The 15,377-nt window shown below is 42.8% G+C and overlaps 1 protein-coding gene across 1 annotated transcript in view; it reads left to right on the top strand.

The window, feature by feature from the left end:
* The window catches only part of SLAMF1 (signaling lymphocytic activation molecule family member 1), a 31,839-nt gene extending 17,549 nt beyond the window's left edge, over positions 1-14,290 (top strand). The window contains exons 4-7 of the mRNA XM_084780263.1: positions 1,834-1,929; positions 6,510-6,583; positions 12,445-12,537; positions 13,230-14,290. Coding sequence (XP_084636389.1) covers positions 1,834-1,929; positions 6,510-6,583; positions 12,445-12,537; positions 13,230-13,280 — 314 coding nt within the window. The 3' untranslated portion in view covers positions 13,281-14,290. The remainder of the gene's footprint in view (positions 1-1,833; positions 1,930-6,509; positions 6,584-12,444; positions 12,538-13,229) is intronic.
* Positions 14,291-15,377: the final 1,087 nt, after the last annotated feature.

Here is a 15,377-nt window from a genome sequence, read left to right as displayed (position 1 = left end):
TTGATTTCATCCTGTTGAGATCCTGAAAAGACACAGGCCTGGTGTTACCACACCTGAGAGCCTCGACCATATGCCTGTAGATGTTGACTTATGTGAGTAGGTGGGCAGCAGGGCTGCCAGCAGAAGGCCTGGGGAGGTGAGAAAGGTGGGTTTGGCAGGCAAGTCCGCACGAAAGTCTGTCATCTGTTATTTTTTTTTTTTTTTCAATCTCAGAGGCATCACCTTGATTTTTGGTCTTTTTGTAAATTGCATTTGAAACTTAGAAGAAATGTTATCTCTGGAAATGGTTGAAGTGTTTGTTCTTAAATTAGCTTTTGTTATAGACTTTCTCAAGGTGCATATGTTAGAGGAAGAAAGAGGAACTCTCTCAAAATAGGAAGTGTTACTATCGTGATTTGCTGGACCAGTACCAGGGTTTGAGAAAGAAGCTCAGCTGTTGCCTCTGCTTCTTATCTGTACTGGGGAGTTTTCTCTGTGTGTCCCTGGGACTGACAGAAAAAAAAATCTGACCCAATTGACTGACTTCTGGTTAGCCCTACATGCCTACATGCACATGTACGTACAGCGGGTTCTCAGCTGTCACATCATATGCCATGCAGATTGAGTAGCTGGCATGCTGCCTTCCCCATTTGATGTGCTATACAAATCCAACTCTCTGCTTATCCACCTTTGCTCATTCATCCATTTATTTCCTTTTTAAGGCAGGCAGGGGTCTGACTCCATAGCCCTTCTATCCTGCCTGCTGAGCAGCCACCACACCGAGCCTTTCTCCTTTTTTGATCAAGACTGTTGAACTGTTTTGCATCTGTCTCACAGTTACACGAGAACTTAGTGCTATTACTTAGAAACCTAGTGCTTCTGGGCTTCCTCATAGTCCGCTCAGAGTCCAGGCGTCTCTCGGGTTCCCAGGGAGTCTGTCTTTAGTATTCGTTATGTCTCCTACTGTTCTTGGTTTTCTTCACTTTTTTTCCTTGCTTATAAAATGGAAACAATAAAAGTACCCCTTGGGACTGTTCTGATTAAATACATCACAGTACAAAAGTCACTATTGAAAGTGCTTAGCAACTGCCCAATATTGTTAGTGAGCCATAGATGTTGCTGATTGGGATAAAGGTCTTATTCCCTGCTTTCCAAAATGGTGTTCTTGGTTCAAAAGGATTCAGCACAGTGGCTGAAGGAGAGAATGTTACAAAAGTTGTACCTATGATTTCAAGCCTCAGTTAGCTTTGCTAATTTAAAATCTGACAATTATAGACAGGAAGAGCCACATGCTTTTCTTTTAGTTCAGGTCTGGTGGGTCCAACCTGTTATTTGCATTTAAAAGCAATAATAGCACTATTGTGTTTATTATTATTTTTTTTAAAGAAGAAAAGCAGATTTCTTCCTCCCAGTTGTCTCATGGGAGTAGTTTGGGGGCATGGGGCCAAGCACACGGGACTGTCACATCCCTTTTACCAAAAATGGACACATGATACTTTAAATTTTTTTTAAATGGAGAAGAAACAGGGCAAGAGCTTGGCTTAGGAAAGACACAGATAAGTTAAGTTCAGACAAGTGGTGGCTAAAGGGAAAATAGAGCACTTGACTTAGACAACTTTATGACGTTAGAAATGTGAAAGTCAGGGATAGTAGTAAAGTGAGGGTAGGTAAGAGGGTAGACATGGAAACCTTAGTGGCCTAAGTTGATTTCTGAAACCATGCAAACCAACATCTCCCTGGGGAGACAGATACGGAAACAGAGCATGAGGCTCAGGCCTCTCACTTTTGGGTGGGGCGTTTTTAAACCCACAGTGCATTCGAGATTGTCCTTTTGACTTTTTTTTTTTTTTTCAGAATCAAGATCATGGATACCATATGCTGCTGTACCACTAGGAGGCGTTATACTCATCTTCCTAGTTTCCACGGCAATAATAATGCTAAAAAGACAAGGTAGGGTGCCTTACAAGAAGGGAATTCTTATGGGGCTTCCAGTGCCAGTGATAAGTGGAATGGATTTTATACAAGCACAGACTCTTGTGTGTGTGTGTATATATATATATACACACAGTAAGATCTCGTAAACTCTCAAAGTACAGACTCAATCTCACCACCCTGACTTTCTGGCTGGGGGCCCCTGTGAACAACACTAAATAAATACATCTTGAGCTCTTGCTCAATTCAGCCCAACTCTAGTCTGTTGAGCCCCTGTACCAGGTTAAGGGAATCAGCGGAGGAAAGCCACACATGTCGAACGCACAAGACACGCACAGATCATTTAAATTCAGCACCGAAGTTTGGCTTGTACAGAAGCGAAAGGAATCAAAATAGGAGGCGCGCCATGCTGCTAGAGGAGAGAATTCAGAGCTCTTGGATCCATGGAACGTGCCCTAGGGAAGAAGGCCAAAAGCAGTAAGGCTGTATGATTCTAAGCTGAAATGCCTGGTATTTCTTCCAAATTGTCCTGTGATTCACTTTCTCAGCCTTACTGACTACCACTCCCCCGCTCTGGATTAGAGCACCCTCACTCAGATACCCCGGTTGGCCCTCTCTTAATGAGGGCGGAGCACAGTGGCTCAGGCGCCGTTCTCAAGCAGATCTTCTTAGAAAAGCCCTTACCTCAGCACGTTCCTGTTGGTTTTGCTTATGTAAGAAGATGCCGATCACAGCACAGAGGCGTACCTCTCTCTGCCTCACTTCCTCCATAGAAGAGCTCACTGAGACGGTGGGGGAGGGGGGTGTTATTCAGATAAAACTTCAGTTGAGAGATAAGGGGTCTGGGAGTGGATCCACTTAGCTTTCATTATAGGAAAACGGTGAGGTACGGAGGCTCGGAAAGCAGGTGGCATTTCCCACCTAGCTGAGCTAGTGAGGCTGTGCTAGCCTTTCACTGGGCTCCTCACTGCATTCTGCTCAGCACGTGGCTGAGCTCTGAGGGAGCAGTACTCCCCCTCACCTGCCCGCGCCCCCACCCCCTGCCGGCCCCACCACCACCTTTAAAACACAGACCCAGCTTTTCTAGGCACCATTTATGCCTCGTAATCCAGTGCCAAACAAACCTCTGCCAGAACCTACGTTTAGTTGCTACACCCTCCACAAGACATTGCTTAGGAGACTCTATTGGCAATGTCCAGCAGTGCCTTCGCCAAAACGCTGCCTAACTCTGAAGAGTTCTAACTCGGTTCTGGCAAATTCATCTCCAACAGAATACACTAGTTACGAGGGTGGGCATTGGGCAGTGTGCTGTGAGACTAGTCTGTAGTAACAGCTGCTTGCAAGTCTGAGGCAGGAAGATCATTCCAGCAGTAGATTCTAGACCATCCCCGAGCTACATAGTGAGACCCTATCCCCAAACAAAGAAACAAAAGCATGGGGTGCAGACTTTGCCACCAATGAGACATATATCCAAGCAAACTGCTCATCATCTGCAAAGCAAGGATACTGTTATGCCCTTTGTGGTATTGCTGTGGCGACTGGCAAACTGATACACAGAGAGCACCACACAGTGGTTTTCCTGGATGATGCACAGATATACACATACATCTATGGACAGATACATCTCTTCTCTCTCCTTCTTCTTCTTCTTCTTCTTCTTCTTCTTCTTCTTCTTCTTCTTCTTCTTCTTCTTCTTCTTCTTTTCAGATACATCTCTTGAGTGGGTAAAAGTTTAAGTATTAAAGTCAGCAGAAGACTATAATGGAAGATTCTAGAAACAGTACTTACAGCAGGTTTAAAGTACTTGAAGTTACTGTCATATGAGACAAAACTTCTTAGGCCAGGCCATGGTGATTCATGCCTTTAATCTCAGCACTCAGGAGGCATATCTCTTTGAGACCAAGGCCAGCTTGATCTACAGAGTGAGCTCCAGAACAGCCAGGGCTACACAGAGGAACCCTGCCTCAAAAACAAATGAAAAGACAACATCTTGCTTCATGTGAGAGCTGAAAAATCAATAATGGTTTATGCTCTGGTCTAACAACTACAGTGTGTAAAAAGCCCCCCACTGAGATAATGTGCTCTGGTCAATTCCACACAGCAAATGCTAATGCTAGCTTTAAGGCTAAGGTCTAGGGCTTGGATCTTCCCATTACATCCTAAGACTTAACTGTCTTGCAGCAAGGTTAAGCTGGCTCCTGAAAATCTGTTTCTGTGCTGAAAAAGAGGAGGGAGAAAGAGAGGGGAGAAGGGGTGAGGAGGGAGGGAGATGAAAAGGGAGAGATGGGACAGAGAGAAAGAGAATCTAAATTATCCTGATTCAATGTTTTTCTTTTCTTTCTTTCTTTCTTTCCTTTTTTTTTTTTTATTTTTATTTTTTTATTATTTGGGGCTGTCCTACCGATTCTAAATTTCATCCTAATCCGGCCTACAAGGTGAAAGCCCCTAAAGATTGAGTCTGTCTCAATTCGTATCCCTGACTGCACCTAGGAGGGCTGGGCAAGTGGGTCTCACCTTGTAAGCTCTAGTGGATTTGAAATGAAAGAATGTCTCATAGAAGTAGTTTGCACCCTTCTCCTACCACCAACCATTTCTGAGAATGGTTCTATGAGTCCTGCCCTCCAATTCTTTCTCTTCCTCTCTCTGTGTCTCTCTACATCTCTGTCTTTCTCTGTGTGTGTCTGTCTCTCTCTCTCTGTCTGTTTCTTTGTCTCTCTCTGCCTGTCTCTGTCTCTCTGTGTCTTTTTCTATGTGTCCGTACATCTGTCTGTCTCTCTCTTACACACACACACACACACACACACACACACACACACACACACACACACCCCAGTGAGAATAGAACTGTCAGGTGTACTATCCCCACAGCCCACAGAGAAAAATCAACCCACTGACCTCATTCGAATCCCTTGACCTTCCCTAGTGACTCCTCCTCATTCCCTCACCAAGAACCACGCCCTAGATCAGCGTTTCCTGCTATGCTTACATCATGCATAAGACTAGGCATTTCTCTTCCAGCCCAAAGTGCACTTCTTTGCACTTCTTGTAGCTCGTTTCTCAGCAATGTGTTCCCGGCTTTTCAAGAGGAGAAATTAATTGGCATAACTAAGTTTACCCTAAAGACTATGGTTTCCTCTGGGCAGAGCTTGTATGCTCAGCCCATATCCTACAACAGTCCCTGCAAGTCCTCCACAGGCCAGGTTCCTGCCTTCTCACATGCTATCTAGTGCACGATGCGTGCAAGGGGAGTGGTTCAGTGGTAGAAAAAGTGCATGCTGCATGAAAAGCCTCTGAACACATTTTAAGTGAAAAGGTCAACTTAGAGAGATGTGTGGGCACAATGGTACCATTTGTGTAAAAAAAGAGAAAAACCTATAAAATATAGCCAATATCTAGAACTGTACCCTCCCATATTGAATTGAACTACTATTAAGTAACAGTTTCTCAGTCTCACTAGTCAGATATTTCAAGTACTTGCTTGCCACTTGCGGCTGTTAGTCTATGCAGAGGGAATATTTATCTCCTTACAGAAAGCACCATGTTGCCCAGAGATGGACATACAGGAAACTTTTAAAATTGATTCCTTCTGGGAATGGAATGGGGGGGGGGTTGGTTATTGAGGGAGAGGGAGTTATAGGTTATAGTCTTGTGTGTTTCTATCCAACCTGAATCTTTATGATGAGGAGTTTCTTTAGCACTTAAAAAGAAAACATTTAAATACCAGCTAAAAATTAAAACCTTTTACAACTCATCAATTTACAGGCACCGCAGGCCCTGAGCTAGTTTTCTAGAGTGTGAGCAAAAGAACGGCATGCTGGGTTGTTTTCCAGACACTTCCAAGTGGATCATCCCACCTATCCCACCGTCCCACACCCACCCACACCCACATCGAGCCCTCCAGAAATAGGGAGATAAAGAAAGCTGTGAGGGAAGCACGCGTTACCAGCTGGAGAATAAAAGGCACGCTATAAATAACAAGCTGCAGCCTCAGAAAACCGAGGACCCTATTAGGAGAGCAGAGCCACACAAAAATAGAGATCAAAGTAACTGAACGGCAAGGCAATGAAATAGCACCCACAGCTCAGCATCGCGGCGGCTGCTCCAACCCTGCCGCTTAGGAGGCTGAGGCAAGGAGGATTTGGGGTTTGAACCCAGCTGGGGCTATAGATCCAGGCTCTGTTTTGCCGGGGAGGGTGGGAGGAGAGGAAGAGGAAAAGAGGACAGAAGAGGAGGAGTGAGGAAGAAGAAAGAGAGGCAGAGGTGCTGAGGAAAGATGCTCGCCACGTATTAGACACTCGCTGTCTGCTAGTGTAACTGGTGTAGTAGAGTTGCATCTTCTCGTTTCATTTTTACAGTAATCCCACAAGACAGGCAGTTCAAATTCCATACGATAGGAAGGGACACGGGTCTCGACAGATCAAGTAACCAATCCAATGCTATAAGCAGTTGAGTAGAGACTGGGAACTAGTGCCTTGTTCCTGTAGCAGTGCTGGGGCAGGTGACTCTGCTGTGGAGACTAAAGGCCAGGCAGGACTGAGCTGAGGGTCCGACTGAGGTCCAGAGGAGGACAACCACTGTCTGTCTTTCTTTCTTTCCAGGTGAAACAACTCACCGCCAGCCACCAGCAGAAGACAAGGGCCTTACTATTTATGCCCAAGTACAGAAGTCAGGGGTAAGTTCTACGTTCTCCTTGGGACATGTCCGGCATGCTTCCCACACCATTCCTCACTAGACCACCTCGCACGCACCCGTGGTTCTGTAGGGTTCTAGAGCAGAGAAATTGGAAAAGCAGAAAAGTCAAGAACAGCAGCTTCCCCTAAAAGTTATTAAACCAGCGTCACTGGAGCTCTAGATTGTTCGAAACAATAGAAAACACTGGGCAATGCAGCCACCTGCTTCTTCATGGTAGTGAGATGAAGTTGTGAACAGATGACGTTGGGCACTTCCAGTGGCAGCATCCTAGGAGCCTCTACTGCATGTCCTCAAACTTTTTTCTTGATGACTGCAGGCTTGGGGAAAGAGGGAGAGGTGAGGAAAAGCTATTGTGTGTCGTACTGGCCTGACCCAAATAAAGGCATCTGCAAAGCACAGTGAGGGCCAGAAAGGGAGGATCCTGACAATGCTAGTCAGAGGGGGTTCAAACAAAAGATGGCATGTTGAACGAGGAGGAGAGAAAACAAAGCTGAGGTAACGTGACCACTGAAGTAAGAAGGGAGTGACAGGAAAACACAAGACAAGACAGAATCAGGGAACACATACATATATATGTTAGCAGTAAGAGATGGGGCGTCTATAGGATCCTCGTTAGGTACTGTTGTTTTCTAGACATTAACTCTAGGGGATATTTTAGGCCAGGATCTGGCCACTTAGGAGGTGGTCGGGGCATATTCTTGAGCAAAAGTAATAAAGGTAAAGATAACTACACAATAGTACAATAAATTCATTTCTGAGGATCAGGAGACAGTCCTAGGCAAAAAAAAAAAAATTTTTTTTCTGCCTGCTAGTGGTCTCCTGGGTATATTATATCACCCATAGACCCCTGTTGAGACCGCACCTCATCTAAGGCCATGAGAGCCCCAATGGTACCCCCTTACCCAAATGTCCACTTAGCTGAGGCTGAACATATCTTTTAAATCAGCTCCTCAAGTACTACAAAACAAACAAACAAAAAAATTAGGATTGCCTCAAACCTACTGACCTACTTGAGAAGACATTACAGTTCTCAGTTTGAGTCTTCTACCTCGAAACACCGCCCACATAGCCTGTTCCTTCACAACATCTCTGCAGCACGACTCCCCATCTCCTGCCCAGAAATAACCACTTTCCTGCCTTTTAGAAATATGAATTATAGTTTTCTTTTTTGGCCCTTATAGAAATAGAATCCATCAGTATTTTTTTCTTGCATCTGGTTATAAATTCATACATGTCTTTGAACACAGCATACACATTAAATATGTTGTTTCAGAATATATTTATCTAGTTGACTATAAATGGGTATCTAGGTTATTTCCAGTTTGAGGTCATTATGAAATTCATGTGAATATGTCTATATCTTTTTGGTAAGCACATACCTAGAAGTAGATTTTGATGAATGATAGAGCATTTACATTCTCCAATTGACTGGTTAAGACCAAATTGTTCTTCAAGATGGGTGTCAATTTACTTTTCCAATAAATGAGTTTGAATAGTTGTACATGCTAGCCAGAATTTATTCCTATCTGCTCTTTTATCCATACCAGTGGGGGGGGGGTCTTACTATGGCTTTGTTTTTCTGATAAGAACTTTCATATGTTTATTGCCATATTAAAATCACCCGACTTTCAAATCTCTTACCCGTTTACCTTTGAGTTTTAACCTTTAAAAAAAAAATGAATGTAAACCAAAAAGCCATTTGAGAAGTGAGCCCTTTAGAGGTTAGATCCATATCACGTGTGTCTTGCCTTCGTAATTTCTCAGCAAGACCTCCTGAAAAAGAATACCCCTGAATGTCAGGGTAAAACAATTTGTAACTTCTTCCTTTACAGTTATCACTTCTTATAACGTGTTTGAGAAATTTTTCTCAGTCCTAGGTAATACAAATACTCTTCCAGCATCCTCTTTCACACTTATTTATCATATACCTAAGAAATGTTTTTGAGTTGTGTATAAGAGAGGCCAAGTTTTCCCACAAGGATATGTTCTAGTGGTCATTTGTTGTACAGGTTGTTCCATGGCTGCCATGCCATATTCATTATAATTTGAGGTCCCATGATATGTAGTTCTATTTGATGTTCTATATTCTGGCCAAACTGTTGAGTGGAGATATAAATTGTGATATCTGATATCTCCCTATTTGTTCTTTTTCTTCAAACATTCTTCACAAATTTTTGTACTTTGCATTTGATATATAGTTCAAAATCAGTTTGTTAAACCCCTCTCACCAAATCTTACTAGAGTATTAATTAGCACCAAATATACCACTGAGGAGAGTAAACATCTTTATTGTTTTGAATCTGTCCCCTATCCTTTCTTTAAGTCTTATTTAGTTTCTCTGAATGATGCTTTATAATTTCCCAAATAAGACTATATTATTCTAATTTGCCGACTGGCATTTTATATCTTAGAATAGTACTGGAAAATACCTTTAAATTTTTTTTTTTAGATTCTAGTTACTTGCTATTGACATATCAAAAACTAATCTTTGTATATCAACTTTGTATTTGCAATACCACTGAATTGATTAGAAGTTACCATATTTGTTTGTTGATGATTTGAGTTTTCTCCTACACCACGGCATCATCTTCAAAGAGTCTGTTTGCCACAGAGCTTGCCTGCTTTCCTTTGCCTGATCTCACTGGCTGAGATCTCCCACATAATGATGATCAGAACTAGTAACACTGCCAGTCTCATAAGGTTCCAGACTTGAAAGGAAAGCTTTCCTCCTCCTCCCTGACTCCCCACAGCCCCCAGACAGGGTTTCTCTGTGTAGCAGGGAGGAAAGCTTTTGATACAAGTACACCACCACTAAGTAGACATTTAACAGAAATGTTGTTACAGTAAGCTTTTTACCACATTAAAAATAGTGTAAGGGACCTAGAGGTTACTCAAGGGTTAAAAGTGTATACCGTTTTTTTGTAGGGAACTTGGGTTCAATTCCTAGGCTAGCCGCTTACATCCACCTGTATAACACCAGCTCCAGGGGACACAATGCCCTCTTCTGGACTCTGAGGGTACTTTCTCTCATATACATAAATGTATATACACAGTCTCTCTCACACACACATGCACACGCACATGCGCACGCACATATAATTAAAAATAAGATTAAAAAATTAAAAATCTTCAGGATAAGCATGGCAGACCATGTCTGTAATCCTAACACTTGGGAGGTGATGGCAAGAGGATGGCAAGTTCAAGGCTAGCCTGGACTACATAGAAAGTTTCAAACCAGGTTGCCTACCTGTCTCAAAAATTAAATGGAAAAAAAATTAAAGAGAATATTGTCTGGGGCTAGAGATATAACTCCATGATAAGCTACTTGCTGGCATACATGGACCCCTGGCTTCAATTCCAGCACAGGAACCGTTGTCTTCTATTCCTGGTTTGCTAGGCAACTTATCACAAGGCGGTGTTCTATTTTATCAACACTCTTCTTGCCTCTGTTGGGATAATCTTCTGGCTGGTTTTCCCTCACTTATCTGCCACTGTCAAACCTATTAGCATGCCTGAAATAGAACAAATTACGTTTGGTCCTTTATAATATTGCTGGGTTTTATTTCTCCAGCGTTTTGTTAACGGTTCCAGGTTTGTTTTTGTTTGTTGTTTCCCAGTTAGTTTCGGGGTGAGGCTGGTCTGTCATTCCTCCTCCCTTGCAGCACCCTGGCGAGGTTTTGCTATCATGACTATGCTAACATTACAAATGGCTGAGGCTTGTGTTCTCTCCATCAACTGCCCAAGCAAGTCATTACGAATTCGGTGGTTTAAACAACCAGAATTTAGTTTACATCAGTTACGGAGACCACACATTTAAAAATGAAGCTGTTCCACGGGCAGGACCGCAAGCCCTCAGAAGCTGTTGAGAGAATCCTTTACCTCGGTGTGATCCAACGGCTCCAGACAGCCTTTTTTTTGTCGGTTTGTGGCTACACCATAACTTCTGCCTCCATCTCCATGTGCCTCTGCCTTCTCTTCTCCAGCTCTTAGGGCATCCCGCACTGGGTGCAGGGCCCACTCTGATCCACTGGCCTCCCCTTGATGTTCTGGCCTTAATTCCACAGAGCAGAACACCCTGATTCTGGCAGTGTGTATCTTTTGGGGGCCAGATTGGTTGTGTTTTCTTTCTGTGATTCTCTGGAGATGTTTGTGTAGGAGTGATCATATTTTTCCCCATATGTATTTGGCAGAACTTATTGGTGAGAATCTCTAAGATTATAGTTTCTTTGATGAAGGATTTTATAGTCTTATTATTCCACTTTATTCTTCGTTGCATTAGTAATTAAATAGTCACTTTCTGTATTTTTAGTAGATACCCTAGACATTGTCAAATAGATTCCTGACTTCTTTTTTTTTTTTATTTCTGGTTTTTGTTTTGTTTTGTTTTTGTTTTGAGACAGGGTTTCTCTGTGTAGCCTTGGCTGTCCTGGACTCATTTTGTAGACCAAGCTGGCCTCGAACTCACAGTGATCTGCCTGCCTCTGCTTCCCCAGTGCTGGGATTAAAGGCGTGTGCCACCACTGCCTGGCCATTTCTGACTTCTTAACACACATTTATTCCTTTTATTTTTTTTTATACTCCGGTACTTTAACTACACTATAATTTTGCATCTTGATTTATGTTCTATTTAATTGTTTTTTTTAATTTACATGTATTTTAAATATAAAACCCATCATTATTGTTTTACATATCAATATGTACAGAATTACCCACATCCTTAAATTTTTTTCATTTTTATAAAGATAACAGAAAATAATTCAAAAATGAGCATCTCTTTTGTTTCCATCATAATTGCTGTGCAGCATCTTTACAGAGAATGCAATAAGAGCTGGGTGTCATGGTGAATGCCTCAGAAGGCTGAGGCAGGTGGATCTCTACGAGTTTGAGTCCAGCTTGGTCTACATATCAAGTTCCAGTCCAGCCAAGGCTACATAGTGAAATCCTGTCTCAAGAAACCAAAAAGCAGAACATAATCACATAGAAAACTAAACAACTTTTGCCTCTCTGACAGGAACCACTGCAGAGCTTAGCATGGGCCCTGCCCTATACTGTTATTTCAAGGGTTTCCGTTCACAAGGACTATGCAAAAATAATTACACACCTGATGTTACTCCAGTGTGGTAACCCTGGAGATGTGAAAATCAGTGGCCCTGATTGAAGACATGAGGAACAAAACCATGTGAAGTTGTTAAAGTTGTGCTTAAAGTAACTAACTCCTTAGACCTAGATAAAAATCCTAAAGGGAAAAACAATAGCATACTCCCAATACAACTCTAGGTGATTTTTAGGACAGCCTTTGTTGTAAAATTTCCCCATTGAATAGAGAAAGTATAAGTTATTTACTCCGTCCTTTATCCCTACATTTAGGTCTAGTCACACTAAAATTCTCCCAACCAGGAAGAGAAGTGAGGAGTGCAGCTGGGAATAAACGTTGATTAATAGGTTGTTTTCATCTGCCCTTCACCTGTCTTGTGCCTAGTCAGAAATCCCTCATTAAATTAAACTTTTCTCCAAGCTGTGGTATCTAAGAAATGTACGGCAGTTGCGACGAACATATATATATATATATATATATATATATATATATATATATATATATTTTTTTTTTTTTTTTTTTTTTTTGAAGTACTAATGAGGGACGAAGTTACCTTGTAAGCTCTAGGATAGAACGCAGGGAGTGGCTAACGTGAACTCCAGGGACGTTTGGGAGAATTCTCACCAGGGAGGAAGTTAAAGCGAGTGGCTAAGGAGTTTTTGAACTTGAACAGTTTTTCTGTGGGGCAAGTTGGATGGGACTCAGCTTTCCGGTCAACTAATCCATTTCCGTTGCTTCTCTTGTAGCCTCCAGAGAAGCTCGATGATGCCTCAACAGACCGGGAACCCTGCACCACCATTTATGTAGCTGCCACAGAGCCTGTCCCAGATTCTATCCAGGTGAGGTGACTCTGCCTTCTCCTCACTGACTCTCTGATAGAGAACGGTTTGCTGCTGTTTATCTTATTTTTGAGTAAAGATGAGGTGAAACACACTGACAAGCTGTGGACTCGGGGCAGGGCGGGGGGGGGGGGAGGGAGTATCTGCAGCCTTGGTTACTTAGGACTTATATAAAACCCTTCATTCCAGCTCACAAGCTACTGCTCCCTATCTGCCATGATGTGAGTGCTCTTGTCTTTTTTTTTTTTTTCCTTTCCTTTGACTCTCCTTGCCCTATGGAAAGTCAGTTAGCTATTTTTATATCACTGTGACCAAAATACCCAAGAGAACAACTTTGGGTGGTATTTATTTTGGCTTAGTTTCAGAAGATCCAGTCTTGCATGGTGGGAAGACAGAGCACAGCATGGTAGATGTCCCGGTGTTAAGGAAGTTTCTTCCAAAGGAGAAGAGGGAGAGGAGAAGAGGGAAGAGGTGGAGAGGGAAGGGCAAGGCCAGTTTCCAGATAACTAGGGACAAATTTCTCACTTCCCTGATGGCACGTTTTTATGCTTGGAAGAGAGATATAGCCCCATTTGCAAGTAGACAGTGACAGACTCTGAGCATAAGGCTTATACTGCATGAACTCTAAGTCTTTCCTTTCTCCAGAGCATGGCGTTTTGTTCACTGCCTGTGAACTTTTTTTTTATCCACAGGAACCAAATCCCACCACAGTTTATGCCAGTGTGACACTACCGGAGAGCTGACCCACAGACTCAGAGAAAGGACTTGTTGCCAGCAAAAAGAACCACGAGGCACACTGAGCTTGGCCCCAGGTCCCAAGTTCCTTGTGACAGACACTGCACATCTGTACCCTCCTCCCATCACTTCCCTGGTGACAGATCTACACGGGCGTACGTGTGAGGAAGTGAGGCTTCCCAAGCAGGTAACAAGCTCTGCAGCTGACACAGACATGGAGCGGCAGTGATCCCTGGCCACAGCGTTCCATCTCTGCTGTAGCAGAGGAAATCCATCATGTGAGTTCAGACATCTCACTCTTTGCCGGCTCGGATCATAGAACCCAAAGACCAAAAAGAGCCAGGTCATAGAACATCTGTCTCAGATGGCTGAGTGCAAGTCATGAAGTCTGGAGACATTTTTCACTTTGGTTCTCTGCACTTTGTTCTGGAAGCTGACTGGAAGCTCTGTGCCTCAGGGTCCATGCTCTAGATGAAGCTCTGTGCCTCAGGATCCATGTTCTGGGGGTGAAGCTCTGTGCCTCAGGATCCACGCTCTGGGTGAGGAAGGAATGAAGCATAAAGAACGAATTCCTTGTTGTCTGAGATCATTCTATAAAAGAACTGGTATTTTATTTACAAAACTCAACCTAGCAAGTCTTTAGACTGAAGATGGCTTTGGAGTCTCTTTGAATGATAGGATGGAAACCATCCAAAGCCCTTCAAAGGACAGTTTTCAGCAAGCAGCATCCTGTTTAAACCAAAGTCACAAGGGTCTGGTGATGCTGTTATAAAGTAACCTGGGATACTCAGAGGGACTTGTCCCAGGGAAATTTTTTATTTCTTCAAAGGATTTTTGAACCTAAGTTCTCTGTTTACCCCCTCGAGCAAAAACTTGGATCCTCAAGATTCTCCCTCTGTTGGTTCTGGGGCCATTTTATATCCTAGGCCTCCTGTGGAACTGCAGGTCTACCAGGCACTTCCTAGCTCACTGTATACCTCTCTGTGTACTGCATTTAACTGCAGGTGAAAAATTAAATTATTTGATCAAACAGTTTCAAATGACTGAGTGTTCAATCACTTAGACAACAGATTGTAGACAGAAAAAGTCTGTCTATGTAAACTCCTAAGGACTTTATATACAGTTCTATTTAAAGTCTCCATGCCATCTGCTCTCAAAGAGGCCATCTTTCAATTTATTGTCTTTCTTGCACAACTTTGGTAAAACCTTAAGAAATAACCATTGTGGAGCTTTGCAAACATGAGGATCTGGGTTCAAACTCCCAGTATCCCTGTAAAAATATGGACATGTCTGAGTGTGCCTATAACACAGACACAGACAGTTCCTGTGACCTTGATGGCTAGCCAGCCAAGCCTGACAGAGGACAAGACAGACATTCTCCTCTGTCTTCAAACACACCCACCTACACACTCATGTTCATCAACACACACACACACACACACACACACACACACACACACACACACTACATACGCATACATACGTATAAAAAACCCTATTGTATCATTGCATAATAAAGAACACCAACTGCCCAGCTAAAAACTCAGATGTCCTGTTGCCCTGTACCTTTCTGTACCTAGACAATTTATAGTGCAAGTCCTGTTGTTCTGTGTATCCTATTTTGCGGTGCTAACTACAGTTAACAAAGCTTTGGATTTTCTATGTAAGAAAGAAACTTATTAAAAAATCTGTCAGTTGGTTCCAATAACTACTAGGATATTCTGAAAAACTTTATTAGTTAGGGTTCTCTAGAGTAACAGAACTTGTAGAGTGAATATATGTGCATATATATGTGGGGCTTTATTAAAATAACTTATAGGCTGCAGTCAATGGCTGGCTGTGACTAGAAGGTCCAAGATGCTCAGTCCCACAAAGCTGGTGTCTCCGCTGGTCTTCAGTAGATGCTGGAATCCCAAAGAAGTATGCTCCAATGCCAGGGAAGGAATGAATGTGCTAGCAAGGCGAGGGCCAGTAGGCAGAGAGCAAAATCTTCCTTTTGCCATGTCTTTATATACATTTCCAGCAGAAGGTGTGGACCAGATTAAAGTCAGATCTTCCTGCCTCAAGATCTGAATCAAAGACAAAGTGTCTTTCCACCTCAGATC

Source organism: Acomys minous, assembly GCF_964271855.1.
Source record: "Acomys minous genome assembly, chromosome: 1".
Lineage (NCBI taxonomy): Eukaryota > Metazoa > Chordata > Mammalia > Rodentia > Muridae > Acomys > Acomys minous.
The sequence above is the reverse complement of the archived record's forward strand: the minus strand, read 5'-3'. Positions and strand labels throughout refer to the sequence as shown.